The sequence below is a fragment of the Myxine glutinosa genome, chromosome 9 (assembly GCF_964187855.1).
Source record: "Myxine glutinosa chromosome 9, kmMyxGlut1.1, whole genome shotgun sequence".
Taxonomy (NCBI): domain Eukaryota; kingdom Metazoa; phylum Chordata; class Myxini; order Myxiniformes; family Myxinidae; genus Myxine; species Myxine glutinosa.
This window is the reverse complement of record NC_136269.1, coordinates 136492074-136509438: the sequence shown is the minus strand read 5'-3', so window position 1 is coordinate 136509438 and position 17365 is coordinate 136492074. Positions and strand designations below refer to the sequence as shown.

Below are 17365 nucleotides of genomic sequence, written 5' to 3'. Positions count from 1 at the left end.
AAGGTGAGGTGACAGCTCGACGAACCACCGGCAATGGTGGGAGGACAAAACTGGCTCGAGGGGCAAGGCAGGCAGGCACGATGGCCTCCTTAAAGTCTTCCGCTGCTCAATTCCCCTCACAACTCTTTCAGTTCTCTTCACAAACAATGCAAATACCACCGTTCTCCTCACACATCTCTCTTCTTCTCAGCCTCTCAGAGCTCCTCTGCACTCATTTCCAACTTGTCCTGGCCCCTCCCCCTTCTCCTCAGCCTCTCCACAGACCCTGCAAACTCCACAGCACACTGTTCCCACCCATTTCTCCACACAGAACTCACTGTTCTTTGCTCCTCCCTCATCTCCCTTGACAACTCTTGGGCTCCACCAGTGTCGTGTATATTGAGAGTCTGGCCAACTGAAATACTGGCGCCATGTTGCATACCTAACTTCGCGCCCTGGCACTGCGAGATGTATGTCAGCTGTGGCAATCCTGTAGTTCTGTGATGAGGGAATCGATGTTATTACTGTTTGGTCGCAGATTTAATGAGGAACAACTATTTCAAGTTAAAGTGACGTGTTGTTTGTGATTGGAATAATAAAATCTGCAAGCGGCGTCATTTATTCACACGAATTGTTTCCCTGTCGTGGCACACGATTTATTGTCAGCTGCATACAGTATACTGATACATTTTATTTCTCTTGGCATGAAATTGTAATTTGATAAAATGGAGCTTGTATACTAGTTTTCATCTATTATCTGGAAACGTAACATACAATATTCCCATAATGCTACGAAAGTACAATGTCTATTATTTTATTAATTAGCTTGGGTTCACAAATGTTGTTATTGAAGGAGCTGGGGCTCCCACGTCGATCAGAAGAATGGACGCGACAAAAAGCTGGAATTCATCCGAGTTGCTTTAATCAAACCAAACACTCAGGCACTCTGACAAGCCCGTTTATCGGGCAGCAATATATATACATATTATCCCGGAGCGTTTGCCCAGGAAAGGCGAGAGGGGGCGTGGCCCAGCGTCCCGACCGAGGCCTGGCAAGTTGAGCGCGGGCCTGCCCGGGCGTCCTGGACGAGCCCGGCATGGTGATCGCTCCGCGTCCTTGATAGGTGCAAGGCGATTGTGAAAACCCAGCGGTAGCCGCTACATTATAACTTAATCTCGCACCATAATCAGCAATAAAAAAAGTAAACAGACTCAGAGGTACATTGTTTATTTGTTATTCTTGAAGAAATCCGCCATTAAACATTATAACCTTGGTGATATATTTAGATAAAATAGATATATATATCAAATGTGTACGACTGTACGTGTATATACATATATCCTATTTCAATTTCTTGACAAGCGCTCGCATTGCCATACTTTTGCTGCCATGCTCTCCGGTCGTATTTCCTGATATATTAAACATATATAAACAGTGCATGTTACAGGGTTTATGTATAATAAGGGATTATGTATAATACCTGATTTTCAGTTATTATACATAATCCCTTATATACATATATACCCTATACACTGCATATGTACACGAAAAATGTTACAGGGAATATGTATAATATATATATATATGGTTGACTAAATAAATGTAAAGCTCACCAGAGACCTAATACACACGTGTCATGTCACTTTTGATTTGAAACCAATATATTGTTACGGACGCGGTTAAAGATGTTATTTTGACCGAGCGGTGGTATTACCGCGACCGAACAGTTATTCCCCGACTAGAACCCGATTTGCCCCAAACTTTGGCCGGATCGCGCCACCGCTATTCAATCGGGAAAACTCTAAAGCGACCGAATACAAAGAGGAAGAAGACGTACAGAAGAGTAATTGGATTTATTATTTACACATATAATCAAGAAGAAAGCAGTCACATTTATTTACAGACGAGATTAGATACACAGTGCAACGCTAGCTTACCTACAGTCTTAATTAACCCAGGGACAGAACAAACAAGGACAGACTCACGCGGGGAATGATGATAGGACTGGCGGGAGATGGATGTTGGCGGGATAGGGAGGTCCAACTGGTCCTGCAGCCGATCGACTCGTTGGCAGCCGCCGCTCCTTCGCGGCCCTGCTCCAAACTGCCGTCCAGGCCTCACGCTGCTGTGGCTGCAGTTTCGGTGGCTCCAGCTGCAGTAAAATGCAGTTGCGGTGGCTCGAGCTGCAGTAAGTGCAGTTTCGGTGGCTCGATCTGCAGCGCAACTCTGGACTTCTCTCGGACTCAACTCCTTGGACTCCCTCTCGTCTCTCTGTAAAAGCTCATCTCTTTTGGACACGCCCTGCCTGCGGGTTATATAGGCCCTGCCCCTCAACCTTCGCGAACCTCCTCGATGTTTCTCTCCACACCCTCTCCAAGTCCAACCCCTTGTTCGTGGTTGGTTGAGTGGGGCTGACTCACTCCTCCCCTCTATGACGAGGTGGGGACCCGCCTTTCTTCCCCAACCCTGCCTCGTGGTCAATGGCGGATGAAGAGAAAACCGCCCAAAATGCAGTTGGCAATGCGAATGGCAATTGACAAAAAGGGGGAATGGAAGTTTTGGGAGTGGGAATGAAGGGAATCTATCTCTTTCACTGGTGCAATGGAGTATTTCAATTAATGGGAGACACAGCCTTACCCTAAAACACATAATAAGATATAACTATTGAACAGGGGTATTCTATGATTGGCTTTGGTGTGGATGCTTTATGGACTAATTATGGGACGCCCTTTGACCTTCCGGAGGCAGGAGGCGCAGACTCGAGCAATAATAATAATACACACAATCAAAAAAAAATACAGTCCTCATATCCGCAATAATATATTAAGTGATTTCACTTACCGAACATAAATATGAGTAAGGTGATGGATTCCATCCAACTCGGCGTATTTTAACCGCCCAAATAGCACTTCGTTCCTTGTCTCGAGGAAATCTGTGCATTATACGACCTTGTCCTGGTCTAACAGAACATCCCCAAGCGGCACAACACACCATATTGGTTGATTTTATTGAAATATTACTCAAATGAAATATGCAACGATACGAAGCAATGGCACGGAATGGGTGCAGCGGGAAAGCTGCTCGGCTGAGGTGGTATGCAAAATGGCGCCTGTAAACCATGTGACGCAGGCTCGACCAATCACGGCGGTAGTTGAGCAGATCAAAGGCTGGCCAGACTCTGTTAATATACGGCACTGGGCTCCACCCCTGTTCCGAGGACGATTCTAGCTCCTCCCCCTCTCTCCTTACCTCTCTCAATGTCATGGCTTTCTGCTTCGATATCCTGGGCTTTTGTGGACATTGTTCAACAGAGATGTCACTCGGCACTCTCGGTGGAAGTTTACATGAGGTTTTACCCATGTTTCCTCAACTTTAATCCCTCTCTATCTGATCACAAGCACGACCCTCGTATCGTGCACATTCAAACACAATCCTAAAGCTAACAAATCCCTATACTGTACTTCCTTTACTTCGAGATTGGCTTTCTACTCGCATGTGGTCCATGCTATTCCTACACAGTTCTATATCTTGTAAGGTAATCTCTATCCTCCCCCATACACGTAACAATATGTTAAAGGTATCCCAAAAAGTCAGTAAAACCACAGGTGGGAGGGACAGACAGACAGACAAACAAACAAACGGAGAGCAAAACTATAGTCCTTTGCAGTGAAACCGGTAGGTGACTAATAATGGGATGGGGCTGTAGGTGGATGTCAGGTCAGTGCTCAGGGACATCATTTGTACTTATTGTGAATATGAAATCCTCCTGTGATTACTATCGATTATAGGAGACCATCATGGATTGTGCATTAGTGAAGTAACGGCAGCTCTGATGCGCACACATCTTCCTCAACCCCCATCTCTGCCTCTGTCCTCAACACTCACAGCCACTGGCTAAAGTGGTCCAGTTGACTGAAGTGAATCTTGTGAAACGAACTTGTTCAGAGAAGACACAGCGTGGCAAGCGTGCTGGACATCGCCTTGCATATGCATTTGGATCTCTTCGCAATGTAGAACAGGTGAGTCTCGCTTCAGGGCTACTAGCCATGCCCACCCATCACTTCACTGACTGGTTTAACCAAAAGACCGCATGTTGTACCTCATGAACATATTGCATATCTGAGAGTCTCAATAAGGATGTAAAAGGAAGTAAACACACACGAAAAAAGAATCTTTTATAACACGTAATTGTTGTGGTTGTTGTTGTTTGTGTGCTCCTTCCGTGTACTGTTGTATATTTTCCAATTGCTTCGAAGTATTACTCTATATAATTTTACATTGATGGGGGGAAGGAGGGTGGGGAGGGGGGTTAGAGATTACCTTAGAAGAGATAGAACTGTATAGAATAGCATGGAACGCGTGCGAGTAGGAAGTAAATCTCGATGTAAGGAAGTTGAGACCTGTTAGCCAAATAAATTGATTATTAGCTTTCAAATGAAGCAAATCGATTATCTTTTAAACCAAGTAAATTAATTATCAGCTTTCTAACCAAGTAAATTGAATATTAGCTTTTAAACCAAGTAAATTAATTATCAGCTTTCTAACAAAGTAAATTGATTATTATCTTTTAAACCAAGTAAATTAATTATTAGCCTTCTAACCAAGTAAATTTATTATTAGCTTTTAAACCAAGTAAATGGATTATCTTTTAAACCAAGGAAATTAATTATTAGCTTTCGAACCAAGTACATTTATTATGAGCTTTTAAACCAAGCAAATCGATTATCTTTTAAACCAAGTAAATCAATTATTAGCTTTGAAACCAAGTAAATCGATTATCTTTTCAACCAAGCAAATTGATTATTAGCTTTTAAACCAAGTAAATTAATTATTAGCTTTCGAACCAAGTAAATTAATTATTAGTTTTCGAACCAAGTAAATTTATTATTAGCTTTTAAACCAAGTAAATCGATTATCTTTTCAACCAAGCAAATTGATTATTAGCTTTTAAACCAAGTAAATTAATTATTAGCTTTCGAACCAAGTAAATTTATTATTAGCTTTTAAACCAAGTAAATCGATTATCTTTTCAACCAAGCAAATTGATTATTAGCTTTTAAACCAAGTAAATTAATTATTAGCTTTCGAACCAAGTAAATTTATTATAAGCTTTTAAACCAAGCAAATCGATTATCTTTTAAACCAAGTAAATCAATTATTAGCCTTTAAACCAAGTAAATTAATTATTAGCTTTCTAACCAAGTAAATTGAGTATTAACTTTTAAACCAAGTAAATTAATTATTAGCTTTCTAACCAAGTAAATTAATTATCAGCTTTTAAACCAAGTAAATTAATTATTAGCTTTCTAACCAAGTAAATTGATTATTAGCTTTTAAACCAAGTAAATTAATTATTAGCTTTCTAACCAAGTAAATTGAGTATTAACTTTTAAACCAAGTAAATTAATTATTAGCTTTCTGACCAAGTAAATTAATTATCAGCTTTTAAACCAAGTAAATTAATTATTAGCTTTCTAACCAAGTAAATTGATTATTAGCTTTTAAACCAAGTAAATTAATTATTAACTTTCTAACAAAGTAAATTTATTATTAGCTTTTAAACCAAGCAAATCGATTATCTTTTAAACCAAGTAAATTAATTATTAGCTTTCTAACCAAGTAAATTGATTATTAGCTTTTAAACCAAGTGAATTAATTATTAGCTTTCTAACCAAGTAAATTTATTATTAGCTTTTAAACCAAGCAAATCGATTATCTTTTAAACCAAGTAAATCAATTATTAGCTTTTAAACCAAGTAAATTAATTATCAGCTTTCAAACCAAGTAAATTGATTATTAGCTTTTAAACCAAGTAAATGAATTATTAGCCTTCCAACCAAGTAAATTGATTATTAGCTTTCTAACCAAGTAAATTGATTATTAGCTTTCTAACCAAGTAAATCAATTATTAGCTTTTACAAACATGCATTTTAAAGGCCATTTTCCCTGCTAGAGCGGGGGTTAGCCTTGCGATCCCCATGACAATCTTCTCCATTTTGCCCTATTTTCTGCATCTCCCCTTGTTAACCCCCTTGCCCGCATTTCTTCTTCCACCATCTTTAGCCAAGTCTTTCTCGGTCTTCCCCGTCTTCTACTTCCTTCTACATTCATTTCCATCACTCTTCTCAACCAGTCACTTTCACCCTTCCTCAACACATGACCAAACCATCTCAACCTGTTCATCTTCACAGCATCAATCACAGGCTCTATTCCCATCATCTTTCGCAATTCATCATTTGTCTTCCTCTCTCTCAACGATACTCCACACATCCATCAAACCAGTCGCATTTCCACCCTTTCCAACCTTCGTTGCTGCTCTACGTTCATTACCCATGTCTCGCTCCCATAAATAATAACACTTCTCACACATGCAGCATACACCTTTCCCTTCAGCTTCAACGACACTCCCCTCGTCATCAGCACGCCACTCAGTTCCCGAAACTTCTTCCATGCACATCTCACTCTAGCAACAGTTGCAGAATCTGATCCACCTTCTCCATTCAGCATGTCTCCAAGGTAACAAAATGTTTTCACACCTTCCAGCTTCACGCCGTCTCCAAGATCCAACTCAACATTTCCTCCATCTGCAGCTCCCTCTGTGCACACCTTACATTTGAATGTAGCTGCCACACTGGTTAATGACCCTCTCAGACCACTACAATTTTTCATGAACCCACTCAGAGCACATTGTACATTGAATGGAGTTCACTCCGACACCCTTCCTGCACACAGCACAGGGCCACTTCCCAGTTCCTTCCACCTCACCACATGCTTTAACACTTACCATCACCTTCGTCTTTCCGATATTCACCTTCAGACCTTTTGTCTCCATACATTCCTTCCACTTGTTCATCTTTTCCTTCAGTCCATCCATACTTTCCGCAATCAACACCAGATCATCTGCCACCAGATCATCTGCATACAACAACTCCCACGGTAAACCCTCCTTTACGTTCTGGGCCAGCACCTCCATCACAGCTACAAATAGTAGTGGACTTAGTACCGACCCCTGATGCACTCACACCTTCACCTCAAACTCACCAATGTTCCCGTCCTTCGTCCTTACAGCTGTGTGCGCTCTTTTGTACATTGCCATCACTACTCTGATCAACCATTCCTCCACTCCTAACTTCCTCAATGCCCATGTCAATACTTTGCGTGGAACCCTATTGAATGCTTTCTCCAGATCAACAAACCCAAGAAATAACTTCTTCCTCTTCTCCATGTACTTCTCCTGCAACTGCCTCACAACGAAAAGCGCGTCTGTCGTTCCTCTTCCTGGCATAAATCCAAACTGCATTTCGTCGATCTTCACTTTCTTCCTTATCCTCCTCTCCAACACCGTTTCCAATACCTTCATTCCATGCTCCAATAACTTTATCGCTCGGTACGAGCCACACTCCAGAGGGTCACCTTTCCCCTTGTATAGAGGGACGAGGGTACTCAGTTCCCAATCCACTGGAATGCGGCCTTCTATCACCACCAGATTACAGATCTCTGTCATTCTCTTCACACCCCAACTTCCTGCTGCCTTCAACATATCTCCCACAACTCCCGTCGGCTCTCCCGCTTTTCTACTCTTCATTGCTTTTATCGCTTCCTCAACTTCCTTCTCAGTTATCTTCTCTGCCGGTCCTAAAACTGGGTTACTCTCTATGTTGCCATCCCTTAATTATCAGCTTTCTAACCAAGTAAATTGAGTATTAGCTTTTAAACCAAGTAAATTAATTATCAGCTTTCTAACCAAGTAAATTGAGTATTAGCTTTTAAACCAAGTAAATTAATTATTGGCTTTTAAACCAAGCAAATCGATTATCTTTTAAACCAAATAAATTAATTATCAGCTTTCTAACCAAGTAAATTGATTATTAGCTTTTATACCATGTGCAAAGGTTTTGTGGTTGTCAATTCAATGGCTAACAATTTGCTTCATCAAGGGTTCTTTAACTCTCTTGAATACCTGAGTTGCCATGAACCAGTCCAACTAGATGGGTGTTTTTTTTTTTGTTTTTTTTCAGGAGATCTTTACTCTATGGCTGTTGGCTCCTGAAAACAGTTTATCTGACCTTTGCCAGGTGTTTTTAGTTCTGCAGGGTGATGTCATAGTCACCCTCTCCACTGGCAAGCCAGTGAGGCATCTGTTTATTTGCTGACAACCCGACCATGTGATAGTTCGCAGTAGGTTGCATGTTACCAGTGGTAGTCCAAACACTGACCTGATCAGGATGGGCTTGCCATCAAGTTTTTTTTTTTTTTTTTTGTTTTTTTTCCTGCTTTGTGGTCAGGTTGTGTGGTTTTCCCTGCTTGTCGTTAAAGGCGGCAAAAAGGGTTGGCGTCAGGAAGGGCATCCGGCCGTAAAACATTGCTTCAAAAAGGGGACCGAAAAACAACAACTACCACGGTTCCCGAAAAAGGCCAACCCCCGCTTGCAGGGAAAAATGGCCTCTAAAGGTGGTTTTTATACCATGTAAATCCCTGGTGTTGGGCTAGTGGCTAGGGTGCCGGCTTAGGATCCTAGGATCCTGGGTTCGAATCCCGGTCGATCGCTGAATTAACGCCAGGGGGGTTGACTCAGCCTGTCATCCTTCCGAGGTCGGCTAATTGAGTACCAGTTCACTGGTAATTCCCTGTTTGTCGTTGAAGGCGGCAAAAAGGGTTGGCGTCAGGAAGGGCATCCGGCCGTAAAACATTGCTTCAAAAAGGGGACCAAAAAACAACAACTACCACGGTCCCCGAAAAGGCCAACCCCCGCTTTGCGGGGAAAAATGGCCTCTAAATGGTGGTTTTATACCATGAAAATCGATTATCTTTTGAACCAAGTAAATCGATTATCTTTTAAACCAAGCAAATCGATTATCTTTTAAACCAAGCAAATCGATTATCTTTAAAACCAAGTAAATCAATTATTAGCTTTTAAACCAAGTAAATCGATTATCTTTTAAACCAAGTAACTCGAATAATCTTTTATACCATGTAAATCGATTATCTTTTAAACCAAGTAAATCGATTATCTTTTAAACCAAGTAAATTGATTATTAGCTTTTAAACCAAGTGAATTGATTATAAGCTTTTAAACCAAGTAAATAGATTAATATCTTTTAAACCAAGTAAATCGATTATCTTTTAAACCAAGTAAATCGATTATCGATTATCTTTTCGATTATCTTTTAAATCGATTATCTTTTAAACCAAGTAAATAGATTAATATCTTTTAAACCAAGTAAATCTATTATCTTTTAAACCAAGTAAATTGATTATTATCTTTTAAACCAAGTAAATTGATTATTATCTTTTAAACCAAGTAAATACATTATTAGCTTTTAAACCAAGTAAATCGATTATTATCTTTCTAACCAAGTAAATTGATTATTAGCTTTTAAACCAATTAAATAGATTATTATCTTTAAACCAAGTAAATAGATTATTATCTTTTAAACCAAGTAAATAGATTATTATCTTTTAAACCAATTAAATAGATTATTATCTTTAAACCAAGTAAATAGATTATTATCTTTTAAACCAAGGAAATAGATTATTATCTTTAAACCAAGTAAATAGATTATTATCTTTAACCCAAGTAAGTAGCTTATTATCTTTAAACCAAGTAAATAGATTATTATCTTTAAACCAAGTAAATAGATTATTATCTTTAAACCAAGTAAATAGATTATTATCTTTTAAACCAAGTAAATAGATTATTATCTTTAAACCAAGTAAATAGATTATTATCTTTTAAACCAAGTAAATAGATTATTATCTTTTAAACCAAGTAAGTAGATTATTATCTTTAAACCAAGTAAATAGATTATTATCTTTAACCCAAGTAAGTAGATTATTATCTTTAAACCAAGTAAATAGATTATTATCTTTAAACCAAGTAAATAGATTATTATCTTCAAACCAAGTAAATAGATTATTTTCTTTTAAACCAAGTAAGTAGATTATTATCTTTTAAACCAAGTAAATAGATTATTATCTTTTAAACCAAGTAAATAGATTCTTATCTTTTAAACCAAGTAAATAGATTATTATTATCTTTTAAACCAAGTAAATAGATTATTATCTTTTAAACCAAGTAAATAGATTATTATCTTTTAAACCAAGTAAATAGATTATTATCTTTTAAACCAAGTAAATAGATTATTATCTTTTAAACCAAGTAAATAGATTATTATCTTTTAAACCAAGTAAATAGATTATTATCTTTTAAACCAAGTAAATAGATTATTATCTTTTAAACCAAGTAAATAGATTATTATCTTTTAAACCAAGTAAATAGATTATTATCTTTTAAACCAAGTAAATAGATTCTTATCTTTTAAACCAAGTAAATAGATTATTATCTTTTAAACCAAGTAAATAGATTATTATCTTTTAAACCAAGTAAATAGATTATTATCTTTTAAACCAAGTAAGTAGATTATTATCTTTAAACCAAGTAAGTAGATTATTATCTTTAAACCAAGTAAATAGATTATTATCTTTTAAACCAAGTAAATAGATTCTTATCTTTTAAACCAAGTAAATAGATTATTATCTTTTAAACCAAGTAAATAGATTATTATCTTTTAAACCAAGTAAATAGATTATTATCTTTTAAACCAAGTAAATAGATTATTATTATCTTTTAAACCAAGTAAATAGATTATTATCTTTTAAACCAAGTAAATAGATTATTATCTTTTAAACCAAGTAAATAGATTATTATCTTTTAAACCAAGTAAATAGATTATTATCTTTTAAACCAAGTAAATAGATTATTATCTTTAAACCAAGTAAATAGATTATTATCTTTTAAACCAAGTAAATAGATTATTATCTTTTAAACCAAGTAAATAGATTCTTATCTTTTAAACCAAGTAAATAGATTATTATCTTTTAAACCAAGTAAATAGATTATTATCTTTTAAACCAAGTAAATAGATTATTATCTTTTAAACCAAGTAAGTAGATTATTATCTTTAAACCAAGTAAGTAGATTATTATCTTTAAACCAAGTAAGTAGATTATTATCTTTAAACCAAGTAAGTAGATTATTATCTTTTAAACCAAGTAAGTAGATTATTATCTTTAAACCAAGTAAGTAGATTATTATCTTTTAAACCAAGTAAGTAGATTATTATCTTTAAACCAAGTAAGTAGATTATTATCTTTTAAACCAAGTAAATAGATTATTATCTTTTAAACCAAGTAAATAGATTATTATCTTTAAACCAAGTAAGTAGATTATTATCTTTTAAACCAAGTAAGTAGATTATTATCTTTAAACCAAGTAAATAGATTATTATCTTTTAAACCAAGTAAATAGATTATTATCTTTTAAACCAAGTAAATAGATTATTATCTTTTAAAACAAGTAAATAGATTATTATCTTTTAAACCAAGTAAATAGATTATTATCTTTTAAACCAAGTAAATAGATTATTATCTTTTAAACCAAGTAAATAGATTATTATTATCTTTTAAACCAAGTAAATAGATTATTATCTTTTAAACCAAGTAAATAGATTATTATCTTTTAAACCAAGTAAATAGATTATTATCTTTTAAACCAAGTAAATAGATTATTATCTTTTAAACCAAGTAAATAGATTATTATCTTTAAACCAAGTAAATAGATTATTATCTTTTAAACCAAGTAAATAGATTATTATCTTTTAAACCAAGTAAATAGATTATTATCTTTTAAACCAAGTAAATAGATTATTATTATCTTTTAAACCAAGTAAATAGATTATTATCTTTTAAACCAAGTAAATAGATTATTATCTTTTAAACCAAGTAAATAGATTATTATCTTTTAAACCAAGTAAATAGATTATTATCTTTTAAACCAAGTAAATAGATTATTATCTTTTAAACCAAGTAAATAGATTATTATCTTTAAACCAAGTAAATAGATTATTATCTTCAAACCAAGTAAATAGATTATTATCTTTTAAACCAAGTAAATAGATTATTATCTTTTAAACCAAGTAAGTAGATTATTATCTTTAAACCAAGTAAATAGATTATTATCTTTAACCCAAGTAAGTAGATTATTATCTTTAACCCAAGTAAATACATTATTTTCTTTTAAACCAAGTAAATAGATTATTATCTTTAAACCAAGTAAATAGATTATTATCTTTAAACCAAGTAAATAGATTATTATCTTTAACCCAAGTAAGTAGATTATTATCTTTAAACCAAGTAAATAGATTATTATCTTTTAAACCAAGTAAATAGATTATTATCTTTTAAACCAAGTAAATAGATTATTATCTTTAAACCAAGTTAATAGATTATTATCTTTAAACCAAGTAAATAGATTATTATCTTTAAACCAAGTAAATAGATTATTATCTTTAAACCAAGTAAATAGATTATTATCTTTAAACCAAGTAAATAGATTATTATCTTTAACCCATGTAAATAGATTATTATCTTTAAACCAAGTAAATAGATTATTATCTTTAAACCAAGTAAATAGATTATTATCTTTTAAACCAAGTAAATAGATTATTATCTTTAAACCAAGTAAATAGATTATTATCTTTTAAACCAAGTAAATAGATTATTATCTTTAACCCAAGTAAGTAGATTATTATCTTTAAACCAAGTAAATAGATTATTATCTTTTAAACCAAGTAAATAGATTATTATCTTTTAAACCAAGTAAATAGATTATTATCTTTAAACCAAGTAAGTAGATTATTATCTTTAAACCAAGTAAATAGATTATTATCTTTTAAACCAAGTAAATAGATTATTATATTTTAAACCAAGTAAATAGATTAATTATCTTTTAAACCAAGTAAGTAGATTATTATCTTTAAACCAAGTAAGTAGATTATTATCTTTAAACCAAGTAAATAGATTATTATCTTTTAAACCAAGTAAATAGATTATTATCTTTTAAACCAAGTAAATAGATTATTATCTTTTAAACCAAGTAAATAGATTATTATCTTTTAAACCAAGTAAATAGATTATTATCTTTTAAACCAAGTAAATAGATTATTATCTTTTAAACCAAGTAAATAGATTATTATCTTTAAACCAAGTAAGTAGATTATTATCTTTAAACCAAGTAAATAGATTATTATCTTTTAAACCAAGTAAATAGATTATTATCTTTTAAACCAAGTAAATAGATTATTATCTTTTAAACCAAGTAAATAGATTATTATCTTTTAAACCAAGTAAATAGATTATTATCTTTTAAACCAAGTAAATAGATTATTATCTTTTAAACCAAGTAAATAGATTATTATCTTTTAAACCAAGTAAATAGATTCTTATCTTTTAAACCAAGTAAATAGATTATTATCTTTTAAACCAAGTAAATAGATTATTATCTTTTAAACCAAGTAAATAGATTATTATCTTTTAAACCAAGTAAGTAGATTATTATCTTTAAACCAAGTAAGTAGATTATTATCTTTAAACCAAGTAAATAGATTATTATCTTTTAAACCAAGTAAATAGATTATTATCTTTTAAACCAAGTAAATAGATTATTATCTTTTAAACCAAGTAAATAGATTATTATCTTTTAAACCAAGTAAATAGATTATTATCTTTTAAACCAAGTAAATAGATTATTATCTTTTAAACCAAGTAAATAGATTATTATCTTTTAAACCAAGTAAATAGATTATTATTATCTTTTAAACCAAGTAAATAGATTATTATCTTTTAAACCAAGTAAATAGATTATTATCTTTTAAACCAAGTAAATAGATTATTATCTTTTAAACCAAGTAAATAGATTATTATCTTTTAAACCAAGTAAATAGATTATTATCTTTTAAACCAAGTAAATAGATTATTATCTTTTAAACCAAGTAAATAGATTATTATCTTTTAAACCAAGTAAATAGATTATTATCTTTTAAACCAAGTAAATAGATTATTATCTTTTAAACCAAGTAAATAGATTCTTATCTTTTAAACCAAGTAAATAGATTATTATCTTTTAAACCAAGTAAATAGATTATTATCTTTTAAACCAAGTAAGTAGATTATTATCTTTAAACCAAGTAAGTAGATTATTATCTTTAAACCAAGTAAATAGATTATTATCTTTTAAACCAAGTAAATAGATTCTTATCTTTTAAACCAAGTAAATAGATTATTATCTTTTAAACCAAGTAAATAGATTATTATCTTTTAAACCAAGTAAATAGATTATTATCTTTTAAACCAAGTAAATAGATTATTATTATCTTTTAAACCAAGTAAATAGATTATTATCTTTTAAACCAAGTAAATAGATTATTATCTTTTAAACCAAGTAAATAGATTATTATCTTTTAAACCAAGTAAATAGATTATTATCTTTTAAACCAAGTAAATAGATTATTATCTTTAAACCAAGTAAATAGATTATTATCTTTTAAACCAAGTAAATAGATTATTATCTTTTAAACCAAGTAAATAGATTCTTATCTTTTAAACCAAGTAAATAGATTATTATCTTTTAAACCAAGTAAATAGATTATTATCTTTTAAACCAAGTAAATAGATTATTATCTTTTAAACCAAGTAAGTAGATTATTATCTTTAAACCAAGTAAGTAGATTATTATCTTTAAACCAAGTAAGTAGATTATTATCTTTAAACCAAGTAAGTAGATTATTATCTTTTAAACCAAGTAAGTAGATTATTATCTTTAAACCAAGTAAGTAGATTATTATCTTTTAAACCAAGTAAGTAGATTATTATCTTTAAACCAAGTAAGTAGATTATTATCTTTTAAACCAAGTAAATAGATTATTATCTTTTAAACCAAGTAAATAGATTATTATCTTTAAACCAAGTAAGTAGATTATTATCTTTTAAACCAAGTAAGTAGATTATTATCTTTAAACCAAGTAAATAGATTATTATCTTTTAAACCAAGTAAATAGATTATTATCTTTTAAACCAAGTAAATAGATTATTATCTTTTAAAACAAGTAAATAGATTATTATCTTTTAAACCAAGTAAATAGATTATTATCTTTTAAACCAAGTAAATAGATTATTATCTTTTAAACCAAGTAAATAGAGTATTATTATCTTTTAAACCAAGTAAATAGATTATTATCTTTTAAACCAAGTAAATAGATTATTATCTTTTAAACCAAGTAAATAGATTATTATCTTTTAAACCAAGTAAATAGATTATTATCTTTTAAACCAAGTAAATAGATTATTATCTTTTAAACCAAGTAAATAGATTATTATCTTTAAACCAAGTAAATAGATTATTATCTTTTAAACCAAGTAAATAGATTATTATCTTTTAAACCAAGTAAATAGATTATTATCTTTTAAACCAAGTAAATAGATTATTATTATCTTTTAAACCAAGTAAATAGATTATTATCTTTTAAACCAAGTAAATAGATTATTATCTTTTAAACCAAGTAAATAGATTATTATCTTTTAAACCAAGTAAATAGATTATTATCTTTTAAACCAAGTAAATAGATTATTATCTTTTAAACCAAGTAAATAGATTATTATCTTTTAAACCAAGTAAATAGATTATTATCTTTTAAACCAAGTAAATAGATTATTATCTTTTAAACCAAGTAAATAGATTATTATCTTTTAAACCAAGTAAATAGATTATTATCTTTAAACCAAGTAAATAGATTATTATCTTTAAACCAAGTAAATAGTGTGTACTTGTAACTGATTTCAGCTGCTGATTTGTGCTGCAACCCCAATGGGAAATGCTGTGTGGTTGTGGTGTTGTACCCACAGTGCATGATACCTGAAATGCTGGACAGGAAACGCTTGGTCAATTTCGTTAAGTGCTTTGGCGAGTATCCAGCCAAGTACAGGTAAAGGTTACAGTGACGTTCTGGTATCACCAGATGAGCATTGATTCTAAGCCACACGTTTGCCACACATTCTCGTGATACCTCATCTCTAAGCCACACGATACCTCATCTCTAAGCCACACGATACCTCATCCACCTGGTTCGAAATGTCCTTTGAGTTCAGGAAATTTAAAAATAAAATGTTTTTAAATGTCAGAGTGAAGTTGGAATGAGAAACCTTGTTTTAGTACGATTTCTCACAATGAAAGGAAGGTTCTAAACAACAGTTCTTTATAAATCCGTGTTTGTTTACCCATAGTTCCATAGTCTGCTATCTTGTCATTCGTGTGTGTGTGTGTGTGTGTGTGTGTGTGTGTGTGTGTGTGTGTGTGTGTGTGTGTGTGTGTGTGTGTGTGTGTGTGTGTGTGTGTGTGTGTGTGTCTTGTTACCAACTTGTTAAATAGCTGTAACCACAAATCTTGTGCTGTTGCAGGCAACTGATCTGGCAGTCTCTACTTAAACTGCCACAGAATAACGACATCTTCAGGAGCCTTCAGAGCATGGAAACGCATCAAGCTTTTGTTGAACTGCAGAAGGTCTATCCTCGAAGCAGCCATAAACTACACCGTGTCCTCAAAAGGTCAGGAATCAGATATTAGGCTTAGCTGGACATGTTTGGACAAAGTGCTTGCAAAGCGTCTTCATTTGCTCTGGATAATTTTTTTTAAAGCTTATTTTTCCCTCCATTGTCTGTCACAAGAGTTGTACATGTATATTAAATGCAGGAGGTGTATGTACACATATGTAAATTGCAAAGTCTCTATATAAATGTGTATCGTGTCATGCCACTACTGGAGGAAGAGTGTATTACAAGGCCCAGCTCATTCTAAACTATTCTAATTCTTTGTTATGGTATAATGAAAACTATAATAATCATTATAGATGTGCTAGGAATGCGTTGAAACTTGGTAGTTGTGCTTGGGGTGTGTATGTGAACATTCTTCTAAGCTGGGGTGACCATTCCCAACTTTGTTATAAAGTTTTGTTTTGCTCTTACCTGAAAATAGGAAATTATCATAAGTAAACTAAACTCCCGCCTCCTGAGCTGTTCAGCATGGATTTGAATCTCAACCGAGCTATTAACTCTCATCCCGGCAGGGGCGGATCCAGGAATTTCAAGACGGGGGGGGGGGGGGGGTGCATGAAACTATAGCGCTGGGGGGGGAATAAAGGGGGGGGTCTGAGGTTCCTCCCCCAGGAAAAAAAAAAATCGTCAGAAACGGCATTTCGTGCGTTCTTGGAAGTTTATGCAGATCCTTGTGTTCTTCCCTAGTCCAACAGTTCAACAGATTCGCACTGCCTGCACCCTCATCCTGGATCGAGGGGGGGCGCACCCCCCCCCCCCGCCCCTGGATCTGCCCCTGCCCCCCGGTGTTTCACATCAGGGTGATTCATCAATGTGCGTGCTGTGCCGTCCCTCAGATGGACGTTAAATTGGTCGTCATTAGTTGGTCTACCATCATTAGTTGGTGGACGTTAAAGATCCCACATTGTCTTTCGCGAAGAGTAGGCGAGTTATCCCTGGCATG

At 33.0% G+C, this 17365-nt stretch overlaps 1 protein-coding gene across 7 annotated transcripts in view; it reads left to right on the top strand.

Moving 5' to 3' along the window:
* TBC1D31 (TBC1 domain family member 31) overlaps window positions 1-17365 on the top strand; it is a 71260-nt gene that overhangs the window by 19321 nt on the left and 34574 nt on the right. For all 7 annotated transcript variants that reach the window (XM_078784984.1, XM_078784983.1, XM_078784987.1 and 4 more), the window contains exons 8-10: window positions 3867-3998; window positions 15718-15797; window positions 16270-16416. In XM_078784984.1, coding sequence (XP_078641110.1) covers window positions 3867-3998; window positions 15718-15797; window positions 16270-16416 — 359 coding nt within the window. The remainder of the gene's footprint in view (window positions 1-3866; window positions 3999-15717; window positions 15798-16269; window positions 16417-17365) is intronic.